The sequence below is a fragment of the Aegilops tauschii genome, chromosome 3, assembly GCF_002575655.3.
Source record: "Aegilops tauschii subsp. strangulata cultivar AL8/78 chromosome 3, Aet v6.0, whole genome shotgun sequence".
Taxonomy (NCBI): domain Eukaryota; kingdom Viridiplantae; phylum Streptophyta; class Magnoliopsida; order Poales; family Poaceae; genus Aegilops; species Aegilops tauschii.
The window spans coordinates 458921907-458935943 of record NC_053037.3 but is presented as its reverse complement, the minus strand read 5'-3'; the positions used below and the strand labels follow the sequence as shown (position 1 = coordinate 458935943).

Here is a 14037-nt window from a genome sequence, read left to right as displayed (position 1 = left end):
TCTGACGACATTTTCGATCACCTACCACGGATGGTTTTGGCCATCTCTACCACATGCGGTTAGACCTTCCGACCTCGTGATCCGTATCACTGCGTACATGTTTCGTCAATTACAGTTTGGTTACCTATCGATAACTTTACACTCCAGATTAAACGCGTTCGATGCAAACACACAGCTCTTCGATAACTCTACCCGCTCTCGCATTCGACACAAATTTGGGCACAAATCCATGTACCAATACCATGTGTGAGATTTACAATCACCCTAGTTGAACATTGGATGGACGACATGTCCCCCCGCAAAAAAAGGATGGACGACATGTCTCCTCGGATCTCAGTCTCACTTCAGCACCCCGCTGCCTGCTTACGAAAGCCGAAAAGGAAAAAGAAACGAATCTCTAGCAAAATCCCCGCAGCGGTCAAGCACCACGCAAACGCAACGGAACCAAGCACAACAGCACGCGAGCTCCCGTCCCCCACCGATTCTCCTAAACAAAAGCCCCGAAGAAACCCCACCAAACTCCTCCAGTCCATCCTCCGCTCCCATTTCCTTCGTGCCGTCCGCCTCCGCCGTCTCGTCTACCCCTCGCCACCCTCCCCACCTCCCGAGGACCGCAGCCGCGGAGCCCCTCGCCCGTCTCCCATGGCGGCCTCTCTCCTCCACGCCGCCGCCTCCTCCCCGCTCGCGGGGCCCAGCCCGGCCGCCCGCGCGGCCTTCCGCCCCCTCGCTTCCTCTCCATTCCTGCGCCTCGCGCGCTCCTCCCCCGACCGCCGTGCCCGACTGGACGCCCCGCTCCGGGCGCTCTCGGGCGGCGCTCGCCTCGCCGCCCCCCGTTCTCGTCGCTTCGTCGCCGCCCTCGCGGGGGAGGAGCCGGTGAGTGCCCGCCCTCTCCGAGATCCTTGCCCTGGTTTTCTGTTTCCAGTGGTGACGCCCTGTTTTGACTTCCGAGGCGTGTTCCTTCCGCCCCTGCCTATCTGATCTGCTAGGTTGTAGTTGGTCACCTCACCCGCATTTCTATTTATTTTATTTTACTCGCGCGACGCACGGGCTGAAATAATCGTTGCGTGCTTTTACAATTGTCGCTTCGTTGAGTGCATTGAGGATAATGTGCGAGTATATTCTTTTCGTGTGCCGAATGGGAGATATTTGCAGCGGTGTAGGTCTTTTGACAATATTTCTGTGTGCTAAATACCATATTCCTTGGCTGAACTGTGATGCCAAATTATGCTAAGTTCACGAGTTATTTTGTCTGCTGAATTCAGATGAGTTCAGAATTGGGTGATGACAAGGAAAAGGAAACGGAAAAGATTGAAATAGAGCCCGAGGAGGCCCAGGAAGTGTGGAGGGAAATGCTCAAGCAGTTCAAGGCCGAGGCCATCCGAATGCAGGCCCTGACAACGCAGGCATACGATGTCTACTCCAAGAGGGCGAGGGAGGTGCTGTTAGAGGCCTCGGAGAAGCTAAGGATCCAGGCAGATAAAGCACAAAAGGACCTGACCATCATCGCTGCAGAGGTTGGTGAGGAGGGGCAGGAATATCTACAGCTGGCAGCTAAGAACTCCCCAGATTCTATCAAGGATATCACCGAGACAATCAATGCAGTTGGCAACCTCAATGGGCCATCAGATTATAAGGATTATCATGTCGGCATTTCATTTGGTATGTAAAGGCATTATGTTGGTAGCATTTCCAGTTATCTAAGTAATACTCATGCTGCAAGTTGACGAACATGTGGCTCATTCAGGAAATGGCTTTGTTAGATCATCAGTTATATAGGCAGTTTGGTGCTGCCTTGCTATGTTAGGGCTGCAATTGAATAGTATTAATGGAACTGTATTACTTGTAGGTACCTTTCTTACTGTAGGAGGTTTCCTTAACTTCATGCTAACTGGAAGTACATCTGCAATTCGCTTTGGTTTTGTCCTTGGGTTTGCACTGTTGGCTCTGGGTATCTCAAGTTTGAGATCGCAAAGAGCAGGCGGTCGTCAGCCTCGTCTTCTGCTGAAAGGGCAAGCTGGTTAGTTCATTTCTTCTCACATTATTTTCCTTGCTTGATGTTATTTCCCCCTATTTCATGATTGAAGTGGCATTGGCATAGCTACTTCTGCCAGTATATATTATCTGTATACTTATATGACATGTTTTTAATGTTGGCAAAGTTAAGAAAAACAGAATGAAAGAAAAGAGAAGTAAAATAGGAGTACATTTGTTTGTGATGTATTGAGTTCAGAAGATTGCTCTTCAATTGATCTGTTTGTTTTGTCTATCTAGGAGTTTTATGTTTTTGTGCTTATTTAAATTTGTTGAGTGAGGTGCTATGTATCAGTTTTTGTTATGCATACCATCAGACACCATCACAATTCTGCTGAGAGAAAATAGGTGACTGTTTCCAGCTATGAATTGTATGGGTATTGCAAAATAGCTTTGGACTCCATGCGAATAGAAGAATATTTTCATCAGGCTTCTCATGTCCTCTATCTAAATTCGATAGCTTCCAATAAAATCCAATCAGATTAGTTCAAAGTAAATCAAACAGGAATCCAGTATTCCAGCATGATATTGTTGCAACTATAACTCCTTTGATCCAAAGGAAATCCATAGGATTTTTTAAGGATTTGGATCCTTAGTTTTTTTTTCCTACGGTGGTCATTTGATTCATTCATTTGTACTACATTTTGGAGGAAATTTTCCCTTCACTCAAACCTCTTGGTAGAATTTCTTTGTTTTTTCTGTGCTATCAAACACTCTTCCATCCAAATTCCTGTAGTCTGCTAATCCTGTAGGATACAAGAGGGCATGGTACTCTATTCCTGCGTTTTTTCTATTCCTGCATTTTGCGAATACTGTGAATCAAACAGGCCCTAAATATACTATCTGGATTTCTGTATTTTCTTTGGAATGGATTTTAAGAATTGCTTTTGTTATTTCTGCAAACTTGATCATTGATGCTTGTGCGTCAACAGTTAACTTTTATAATTGGTCCATGCCAAAAAGAAGATCGCACTACTTATTTTGACATTTTCCATTTTTACTATAATAAAATTGTTTTTGCTGTCTACTGGAGCTGATGTTCAGTTCTGTAATGATATGTAAATATATTTGAAAGGCAAATACCAAATGAAACATAACTAAGCGTAAACTCTAAGAAATCCACATGTAACTTTTTTTTCTTCTGAAGTTGTCAAACAATGTTGTAAACACATAGAGTAGGTGGTGTACACTGTACAGTGACTAGTGTCTTGCATGCAGATTATTTTTTTTAATCTTGAGGATGTGATTCTGTTTGATCTTGATCTCTCTTTTTTACATGACTATGGGTGCTCCGGCTATATCCACTTCTATTTTGAGATTGTTTGGGAGTTTACACACATAGCACACATCGAGTTTAGACTCAAGTTGAGTTCCATAATGCATACAAATATTGGACATATATTACTGATGGAATTTAGACTCAAGTTGAGCCTCCAAGGTTTCAACTATTCAGATTGATAATGCAATGCACTTCTTGTATGATTCATAGATCTGATTATTTATATTGACTTGTATTGACCGTGTAACACTAGTGAGGCTCAATTTATAGTTGCACATTGAGTAATAGTCTCAAGATGAAGTTATCAGTTGAGCTCTGATAAGTTATTGGTTTGTTATTCTTTTAATAACTTGCAAAATCCCAACATACTTGACTTGTGGCATGCAGCTATTGCAAGCGTTATCTTCTTCAAGGACTTGTCAGTTTTCTTCCGGGTAGGTTTCTAATTTGGCTCAAATTGTATTACTACTGTGATAGCTTCCACCCCCCAAGCAATGCCAGGATTTAATTGAATTTTGTGTGTGTGCAGTATGGGTGGTTTCCAAATGTTTTCGCAGTCCTTCTCAGGTCAGTACACGTTTAATCCTTGTACTTGCTAGGAATACTTTCAGTCTAGAATCAGAGAAACATATAGTGATATATAAACAGTTATTGTCATGAACTACGTTGCTTGCTTGCATGTTTATGTTGTGCGTTTATACCTGCAAGACTGCATAAAATGGCTTGTTCCTGTGGCTACAAGGGCTCTACACAGTATACAGTTTTTCCTTGGTGGATATTACGATTTTCTCACCTATTTGCAATTTTGCATTAAACCTTTCTGGCAACCTGTGCTCTGCAGTAGACCACCTCTCACTTTTACTGTACTGCCACTGTACCACATAGCTCTTTGCAAAACCATATTGACTGCCTTTGCTGCAATCCCCTGACAGGGTGACACTTCTCATTGATCTGTTAGAAATCCTCTTTTTTTCCTTCTTCTGTCGGTATCACCTTTCAGTAGTTTTACAGCGTTATATTTTTAAGGTGTGGTCAAGAAGCTGATGATTACTAAAGGCTAAACCGCTAAATACATCATTTTCATCTTTTTTCGCCCTTGAGTTTCCCTACTACGCTTTGGATGTATCTTATAGTGCAAGACTTGCACCATTATCAACCCAAATGTGATGAATGTTTCCTTTAAACAGAAGGATGGAACTAGTGGAAGTATCTATCACATAGTTGATGTCAAGCATTAGACACAAATTGCTGTCAAATAATACTAGTTGGACATGTACTAGCCCCCCGTCGACTAAAAGTCTTAAGATGTCTGGTAGCTCTACTACTTCCTCTAGTTCCCCCCTAAAAAACGTGTTAAGAGGTGAAGTTCCTTTCCTTAACTGTATGTTGTTAGGTAGAAAGTGACACCCTGCGGATCGGACGAGGGTGGGCGAGCTCCTCTAGTTCCCCAATTTTGACGTTTTGGACATTTACGTGGTCTCCAAAACCCAATGACCCATAATTTCTGTTCTGTTCTACTCCCTCCGTTCCTAAATATAAGTCTTTTTAGAGATTCTAATATGGACTACATATGGAGCAAAATGAGTGAATCTACACTCTAAACTACTTCTATATTCATCCGTATGTAGTCCTTATTCAAATCTCTAAAAAGACTTATATTTAGGAACGGAGGGAGTATTTATTAAATCTAATAATGCTATGAAACTATGGAAGTACTTTCTAGACAAATCAGCACATATGATTGCCCAATCTAAATATATTAAAACATAGAAGATTGTTAAGAGGTGAAGTTCCATTCCTTAACTGTACGTTGTTAGGTAGAAATGTGACACCCTGCGGATCGGACGAGCTCCTCTAGTTCCCCAATTTTGGCGTTTTGGACATTTACGTGCTCTCCAAAACCCAATGACCCATAATTTCTGTTCTGTTCTACTCCCTCCGTTTTGCTCCGTATGTAGTCCATATTAGAATCTCTAAAAAGACTTATATTTAGGAACGGAGGGAGTATTTATTAAATCTAATAACGCTATGAAACTATGGAAGTACTTTCTAGACAAATCAGCACATATGATTGCCCAATCTAAATATATTAAAACATAGAAGTTTGAAGTTTGACACCTATGTCAAAAAAAAATCAGCATTTTGTGAACTTGCAGGAGGACTGATTTTTTTTTTGAGATTTTCTTTCAGCAATTAAGTTGGCTATTTGTGTACGTCATTTAGAGAGCACTTTATGCTCTTTGCAAAGGCCACTAGGGCTATTTTGAATTCGACCACGAAAAACATAGACAATATTTATATATATTTTATTTGTGCTGCAGTGGAATGGTGGCGACCTTTTACATTCATCGCATTGTGACTGGTGGCCACAATGGTCGCACCGAGAGCAGTTCAGATAACTAATGGTAACACCTCACTTCTTTCACCTAAAGATGCTTTTGTATAAACCAGCGTACCTTGTAAAGTATATGCACTTGGATACTGAACTAGCTAAACCATATGTGCCTTAAATGATTGAACTAAATTGCTCTATATCTCACGGCACAACACTTCTCTAGGTTATACAACACACTTGGATGAATCATATGACCGTGGAAACTTGGGTTCTGAAGAATGATGGTGACCCTTTGCCTTAAGGTTTCCTTCTTTCATCAGCCTTCAACTCAGGCACACTTTGTGGTGTCTGAACTCTGAAGTGGCTCTATACAGTGATACCTGGACTCACAAGACTTGCCTCGCACACTCGCCCCTCACCTTTGTTCCTTTCCTCGTGTAATATAGATGCTGTCCCAGAAGCAGAATAAGGAATGGCCCTTGAAGGTCTCTAGTATGTATCAATCCGTTCATCATTTATGTTGTTTATTTATGCAACGTAGTTGTAACACATTGAATATCCAGTGAAATCCGAAAATCGGTTTGTCTCGCTCAGTATGTTGCTGTTTGGCCTGAGGGTAACAATTTTTGGCAGTGACAGCCACGTGCTATCTTTTGTTGCTTAATGTTTGCTAGATTGTATTGTACTGTACTATACCTCCGTTCTGGTTTATTAGTTCTATTCGTATTTTGTGTTAAAATTTGACCATAGATTTAAGTTTAACTGACAAAATGTTAATGCATGTCGTAAAAAATCATATCATTGGATTCGTATTCGAATATAGTTTTTAATGATACCATTTTTTTTGTGACATGCATTAACATTTTATCAACTAAATCCATGGTCAAATTTTGGCACAAAATACTTAGGGGACCAATAAAACAGGACGGAGTTAGTATTTACTTATTGCCGAGTTTGTCAATTTGTTTAACCATTTGATTAACTACTACTTTTGCTGAACAAATGCTTAGTATTGCAACCAATTTGATTAGCCAACTCTACATCACAAGCTCTTGCAGCTGGAACCTCTCACCCACCCCCGTACATCATCACTACTCATTAGTCACACTGCGACAGCCGATGTGCTCCAGATCTGTCCACTAAACAGTGCACAGGTCGTGCAATCTACTGTGCTCTAGTGAAGCAGATCGCGGAAGCTGAGCGAGTTGACGACGGTCTCCCACTCCCAGTCGAAGTTGCCATCGAGGAACCCCTCGACAGGAGAAGCACCAAGTTCCACCTCGGAGGAGTAGGATGAGGAGGACGACGGCGACGACCATCGCCGCGACGTGTCACCGGGCGCCTCGACGTGACGGCGCACGGCGCCTTGCTCGGCTCCGAGCGACGGCAGCAGAGGCGAGCCCCTGTTCCGGTCGACGGCACCGAAGACTCCCCAAGCGTTTGAGCCGGAGTCGACGACAGTAGGAGGCAGTGGCTCCGCCCTTTGCTGACACAAGGCGGCTCCGCAGGTGTGCTCGCCGTAGTAGGCGATCACGAACGCCGCGGGCTCCTCCTGCGACCGCTGCACCCGCCGGGTCGCGCGGCAGCCCTCGCCGCTGAGCGCGCAGCGGTAGTAGAGCCTGCATGCAACAAAATAGCGTCAGGCTCTGCTCTGTCTGATCGACAGGCTTGCCGTTTGTCCGGACCATCAGGGGCATTTCTTGTCCGTACCTAGGGTGGTTGCTTCCGTTGATGTCCTTCTGCCCGTACTTCCTCCACACGAACCCGTCCGCCGTCGTGTCGGCATGGACCTCTCTGTGCGCCTCCGCGCCACGCACCCTGCGAATTCGACGGCAAACCTGTCAGTCAAGCGCTCGTGCAAGGGCGGAGGAATTCAGAATTCTTCCTTCCGTCCCGGTGCGAGTAGCGATCAAACTTTCGCACCTTCTTTTGGACGGCATGGCGGCCATGGGCGGATGGCAGGATGTGGCGCCAGGGTCCGCTGCCTTCCTCTTTTTATCGGCGGCGCCCGCGCTCACCGCGGCGATCACCCGGTCGCAGCAGCGGAGGATCTCGGCGGCGAGAGCCTGGTGCTCCGCTTGCACAGGCGGGGACGCCGCCCGGAGCAGGTCCCGGAGGTGCGCCGCGGACTGCTGCCCCATGGTCATCAGCTCCAGCACCACGGCCGTCGGGGTGGCCAGCGCCATGGCGAGTCTCTGTCTTCTCTGCTAGCTCGAACTTTGCACTAGAACTGGACAGTACGTGGTGCGCCAACTTTTTTTGGCTTCTCGTTGTCGAGCTTGTGAGTGCGAATGAATTCGGCGGGTCTTTGCCATATCGTGGGCAATTTATAGGAAACCTAGGACAAGGGAAGCAGCGGGGAAGCTGGCATGGAAGCGGCCGAAGTGAAGCTGAGCTCAGCGACGCGACAACTTTTGAAGTCCACTCCCGGAGCCCAGCCCTTCCTCTTTTTCCCTTTGCAGCCGATCCAAGAGAGAGTCAAGAGCCAAGAGACAACTGATAAGCGATAAGGATAATCTATACGTGTCAGGTGAGATAATTGTAATCTGTGTGAGAGATCGAAGCTAGTAGAGATACGCATACGCTCAGAGTCCGAGTGAGATCGAAGGCGACGTGTAGTGGTTACGGGAACGCGTTGCCCTACGCATGTGGTACGTACGTACGCCGTCACATGGGCGACTCGAGCTCACTCTCACGAGTGATTGGGTAACGTGACCAGTCTAGTCGATCGTGGTCCTAATCAACTCCTGGGAAAACGGAACCCTATACACGCACACACGCGCAGAGAGACGCAAGAAAACTGCAAGTGTCCCTAGATTCGATGGTGGTTGACACTTGGCACGGCACGTGCGTGGTGCCTGCCTGCTCGCTCAGCGGCTCTGGATTCGGGTTCAGGTTCAGTGCATGTACCGGCAGTGCCAGCCCGCCGTTGGGCCCTAAACAAAAGGATTCAAAGCGGCCGTGTAATCCCTGGACCGGCCGCGTACGTTTGGTTGGTTGGTTGGTTGGTTGATTGATTGATCCTCTTGCGATTTTCTTTTCTGGAAAGATCCTTCTGCAAATTGAAGCCTCGATCACCAGTATAATATTGTTCATGTTCATGTGTGCCTATCTTCAGTTTAGTTGCACCCCGAGCTGGTTCAAAGCGAGCTTATAATATGTTGGTTGATCAGGCCGGACATGATGAGAACACTGGTAGTACAGTCTTCCCCTAAGTCTAATAGTTTAGTTTTAGTGTTCAAGTCGAATGAGTGATGGCCAGTGATCCCGATGCTCGAGTCGAGTAGCTAGCGAGATTAGGTTGTTCCCTTCCCTGCCAAAAACAATGGGGTGGTTTCTCACCAGAACTGGCCCGCATGTGCTGCAATAATGCCTGATTTCGATTTCAGAATCTTGATATGAGAGATGATCTCCTTCTCTTGGTAGAACGTGAAACTGGCCTCTCACAGTAGCTAGTCACCATTCACCAATGGGCAATGTCCGGCCATCTTCCGTCAGTACGTCCTGGTTCGACATGTCGAAATGTTCGGTCTCGAAAGTTGACATGACACGACTGTTAATCCATTAACTAACTAGCTAAAGAAGCCTCGACAAGTAGTAAGTGCATGAGATTAGCTTCTTTGTACCGAAAGGGCGAGAATAATCGAGGACCTGTGTGCACGGTACCATTTTCTTCGAATTGACCTGACTTGTCCGATTATAGAAAAGCTATATCGTATTGACCTGAGAGTCGCCACGAATGTGCGAGCAATTTCCTTGTGGTCAACCTCCGCACAGAGGGAAGACCATCCAGATCATCTATTTCAGAAGGTTCCAAATTCATCATATACGCGAAAAACAAACGGCTTAGACTTCCACGCATGGTACAGAAAATGGCGAGGTTTATGTATGTTCCTAGTGGTCAGAGCAAACGACCATCAGAACTGTATGTATTTTAGAAACTTCCAAAACCATCATATATGCGAAACAAAACGGCTTAGACTTCCACGCATGGCTACAAATTTTTGCTACTCCCTCCGTTCGGAAATACTTGTCGAATAAATGAATGTATCTAGAATTAAAATACGTCTAGATACATCCATTTCTTCGACGAGTATTTCCGAATGGAGGGAGTATATGTACGTACCTCAAAGTCGCGCGCGATTCGGACGCATTTCATGGGTCTCCGCAAGAAAATTGTTCTTGAATCTACGTGTTTGACCGATCCAGGTTTGAGGAATGCGACGCCTAGTACGGAGCGTAGGCCTGCGTCCTTGTTAATTATACGAGAAAACATACACCAACCGATCGAAGAATTTCTCCCCTGCCTGCGGGTATTTGACCCGAATTCTAGCTAGGGTTTGACAGTAACCACCTCCTGGAGCTATCATGCCTGCTATGCTACCGAGAAAACATACACGCAGTGCGTAACTGCGACTCCCAGTTGATTGGCTTTAGCGGGTTAAAATTAGGGTTAGTATGGTCACGCACACACGCTTCTAGTTGGTGACCGCCGAGCGGGAAAATGACATTACTCGAGGGAATATGACTGGATCGTACCGTCTTTGAAGGGGTCCAAATGGATGCAAGGCTAACTATGAACCGAAATGCCAGCTGTAGTTTCTGAAGGACAACTAACTGATTGGGTAAATTTGCTCTGAACATCTCATATAGGAGTAATCAGACTACTATGTTAGTTGGGAGAACCTGAGGCTTCTCAGAGCTCAGCCACTGTCGGACGTCGGATCGAGTCGCTTGATGCGTTTCCGGGCGTTGGGAGGAGCTGGGCCGTTGGATCGACATGAAGCTACTGCTACAATGAATAGTCTGCTCTCCACCGAAAAGATCTCATGCCACCGCCGTAATTCCCATACCCCGCCGAGGGCATTTGCGGGAATTCGCGTGCGTGGCTGTGCGTGGCGTCGTGTGGGTGGTTGCGCTTGGCATAGGAGCGAGGAGGGTCCCCGATTGGGTGAGAACCCTAGCCCATTCTCCCCTTCTCCACCGCAGCCGTCGCCGCCATGGTCCCGTCCTCCTCTCCTCCCCGTACATCTCCCAGCACCGAGTTTGCTGCCTTAGCTGCTCTCCCCACTACCAGCATGCCGTCGACGGCCAACCGGGCCGCCGCACGCAGGAAGGAAGAGCAGCAGCAGCCGGGACGAGGGCGGGGATGGAGAACGCGGCGTCCATCTAGCGGAGCCTCCGTCCATCCCTCACCCCTGATGCCGCCGTCCTTCCTCCTCCCCATCGGGGCCAGGCAGAGGAGGAGGAGCGCCGGCCACGAGCACGACGAGGAGGCGGCCGGCATCACTGTGCGTCACCCGGCCAAGGTCTTCTCCCGCTGCTCTGGGTCGCGCGCCGCCTCTGCCGCCGACAGGAGGGGGCCGCGGCAGCCGCCACGCATCCCGGCGACCAGGGCCCCCCCGGCGTGGTTCCCTCAACGGAGGGATGCTTCCTCCGTCCACTGCCTGCTCCATGCCGACACCATCAGTAGCAGCGGCGGTCGGGCTGATGCGGACTCCGCACCACCACCGACAGCTTCGCCACGGACCGCATTGTCTCCGACCATGGCGAAAAGGCGCCCAACGTCGTCTACAGCGGCACCCTCTTCGGCCCTGACCTAGGTGCGTGAGCTCACCGCCGTCCGCCTCGAGGTCATGTTTCCCTCTCCCTCGAGTTCAACGCGTGTGTGACCGTGTGACGGATTGCATTAGCTGTGTTGCAGTCACCGGGATGCTCATCGCGCTCGTTGGATTCGGGCTCTACAAGCTTCGATTCCCAAGTGTAAGACTTTTTATGTTGTGCATACACAAATCTACACTTCTGAATTCAATCTGGCTGTAGTTGACAGCAGTGGGCATAACAATAGCATAACAGTATGAATATGCTATGTAGGTCATGAAATGTATCAAAATCGGTCTTCCAGAGATCATACTGCTGGTAGCTCTTTCCCAGGTACATGCATCATCAGTCCTACGTAGCTGCTGTCTGACCTTTACTTACAATTTCTGAAGCTTATGATCATTTTTTTCTGCAGTACATACCTCATCCGGTGCCTTTGCTGGGCACTGCCTTTGAGGGGTTCGCCGTCATAATGTCCGTTACTTTCTTGTGGCTTTACGCGTTCTTCCTGACGGTTGGCAGGGCGTATAAGAATGCTGCTCCACCTGACCATCCCAATACTGCAGGAGGTTAGGACAAATTGTATGATTCTCAGATCTACCTGACCATCCCAATTATTTGCAGTGCTTGATTTTTATGAAAACTTTTTTTTGCAGTGTGTATGTGTTGCGAGCAGTGATCGGTACAACCAATGCATCGCTACTGGAGTACTGGCCCTTTTGGTGTGAGTATGGCTGGATTATTTGCTTCTTTCATGATGAAGAAATGGCCATAGCCATGGGAGTTTCCTATTGGCGATGATAGCCGGTGAGGTTTCTCCACCTACACTATTGACAGATATTGATTATGCATGCGTGGATATGAAATAGATGACCTACTATGATTTTACTTCCTGTTTTTTCCTTTGCTTTTCTGTTGTCACGCAAATATGTCAAGGTGTTCATGTGAACAGCTCCCATGATGTGGGTAAAAGGGCAGTTTGATTGAATCATGCTTGGTCAAAAGAAGTTCAGAATCTGCATCTCTAACTCTCCATCGATGATCAAGAAACTCATTCTTTGATGAATTTTTATTCACTTGCATGTGTTCCGGCATTTTTATTATGAACCTGTGACCAATATCTTTTTATGCTACTGTAGTGAGCATCATGCTAACTATTATGATGCTGTACTGAAGTGCTAATCATGTGAGTGAATATATATTAGTTGGTTTAAGCATCAATGAATATCATTTACCCCATAAACCTGCACATAATTTTCTGTGCTATTTGGTAGGTTTTTCTAATTGTATGTCATTTTATCCCAATATGATCTCTTACTTAGGTTCGTGTTGTACGGCTTGGTTGAGCTCAAGGTCAATGGATACGGCAATTGTCATGTCTATTTACATGATTTGATTTTTTGTTTACTTTTTGAGAGTACCATGATTGGTATCCAGTACAAGCCTACTCTGCAATTACTTGCCTCTTTCCAAATCTCCATTTTAAATAGTTTCAAGCATCGTCTGTTCAATTTTACCGAACACTTGAACACCATAGATTTGTATGGCTGCTTTTACCAGGTTCCTTCTTACAGTGATTTTAATTGCTAGATATATACATCTAGGAGAGCTGGTTGTATCTTTTTTTCCAGTTGTTATTGGAGAAGATGAAAAAAAAAATCTTGGTCAGATTCCTTTGTTCTCACAGTAGCTTGCAAATACAGTCATGGACTCGATAATAAACATCTCTCCTACTACAGTGTACAATATATGATTGATTTTTTACTTTGCACTATTTTACATAAGTGTGTTGTTGATGCCTTTTTATTTGGTCTTGCAGCTATTTTGTGTTTCTGGTTCTATATATATACTGGTTGGATGTTGACAAACAATTTCCATGCCTTCTTTTTCTATGGGTGTATGCTCAGGTCTTGATACTGAACCTTTTTGTCATTCGTTTTCAGATTTGATGAACAAGATCTTATTGTGTAGATTAACTGCGGTGAATTGCAGCCAGGGTTAGAAGCAGTGGGTCATCCTCGACCTCATGCCGCCCATCTAGACAGAAGAAGATGGGTGCTGCGGGCGACGAGGCTGACGCGCCATCGTCCTGTCTTCTGTGAGGGGATCCATCATGAGGAACCAGCGGACGCGATACGGGTACCCGATCCTTACTGCGGAATCACCTCTTCTTGTGGATGGTTGCTGAACAGCAGCAGTTCCATCTCCATCCCCAACGCATCCTTGCCTCATCTTGATCTGCAATGAACGAGAGGTACCAAGTCTCTCCTTACTCTTTCATGGTGAATCCATTTTTATTATCCCATGTTTGATGGTTTTCTCCTCTCAGCTCATAGAAAGAGATTTGATGTGATGATTGAGGTGGAAGGCTACCTTAACCTATGGATCAAAGGTGTGATGATGTACTTTATTATCTACAGCCACACATAACACTAACTGGTCTAGGTAGAGAAGTAGGGTAGATAATGTGCATAGCTCTTTTGTCGCGGCTAATATGTATATGATTGATTAATGGCCACATGAGAGATTACCAAATAACAAAGGCCTCTGTTACTTCATATATGTGATCCTTTTAACAGCCCACAAGATGTCTGAGGAATAACATGATAGAATCTGAGTATAAATGCTAATTTTATTCTAATATTTTATCAGCTATATTTACTCAAACAGTCCAAGAATTAGAAGAACAATTGCAATAAAGGATCTCCCCCCTCTCTCCACTTTAATATATATATAACCAACCCTTCCTCTTATTAATCATATATCGCATCCTTAATGCGCCGTCCTAGCT

At 45.8% G+C, this 14037-nt stretch overlaps 2 protein-coding genes across 2 annotated transcripts; one reads left to right on the top strand and one right to left on the bottom strand.

Annotated features, from left to right (window-relative positions):
* Positions 1-410: 410 nt before the first annotated feature.
* LOC109771712 (protein FATTY ACID EXPORT 3, chloroplastic) lies at positions 411-6238 on the top strand. Its single transcript, XM_020330407.4, has 7 exons — positions 411-873; positions 1263-1659; positions 1847-2017; positions 3698-3744; positions 3840-3877; positions 5632-5715; positions 5869-6238. The coding sequence occupies exons 1-6, from the start codon at positions 643-645 to the stop codon at positions 5711-5713; spliced, it is 966 nt and encodes a 321-aa protein (XP_020185996.1). The 5' UTR covers positions 411-642; the 3' UTR covers positions 5714-5715; positions 5869-6238.
* A 360-nt stretch (positions 6239-6598) lies between these two features.
* LOC109771727 (transcription factor WRKY45-1) lies at positions 6599-8078 on the bottom strand. The gene is made up of 3 exons (XM_020330422.4): positions 7569-8078; positions 7356-7463; positions 6599-7264 (listed from the first exon to the last, which is right to left on the bottom strand). The coding sequence occupies exons 1-3, from the start codon at positions 7829-7831 to the stop codon at positions 6820-6822; spliced, it is 816 nt and encodes a 271-aa protein (XP_020186011.1). The 5' UTR covers positions 7832-8078; the 3' UTR covers positions 6599-6819.
* Positions 8079-14037: the final 5959 nt, after the last annotated feature.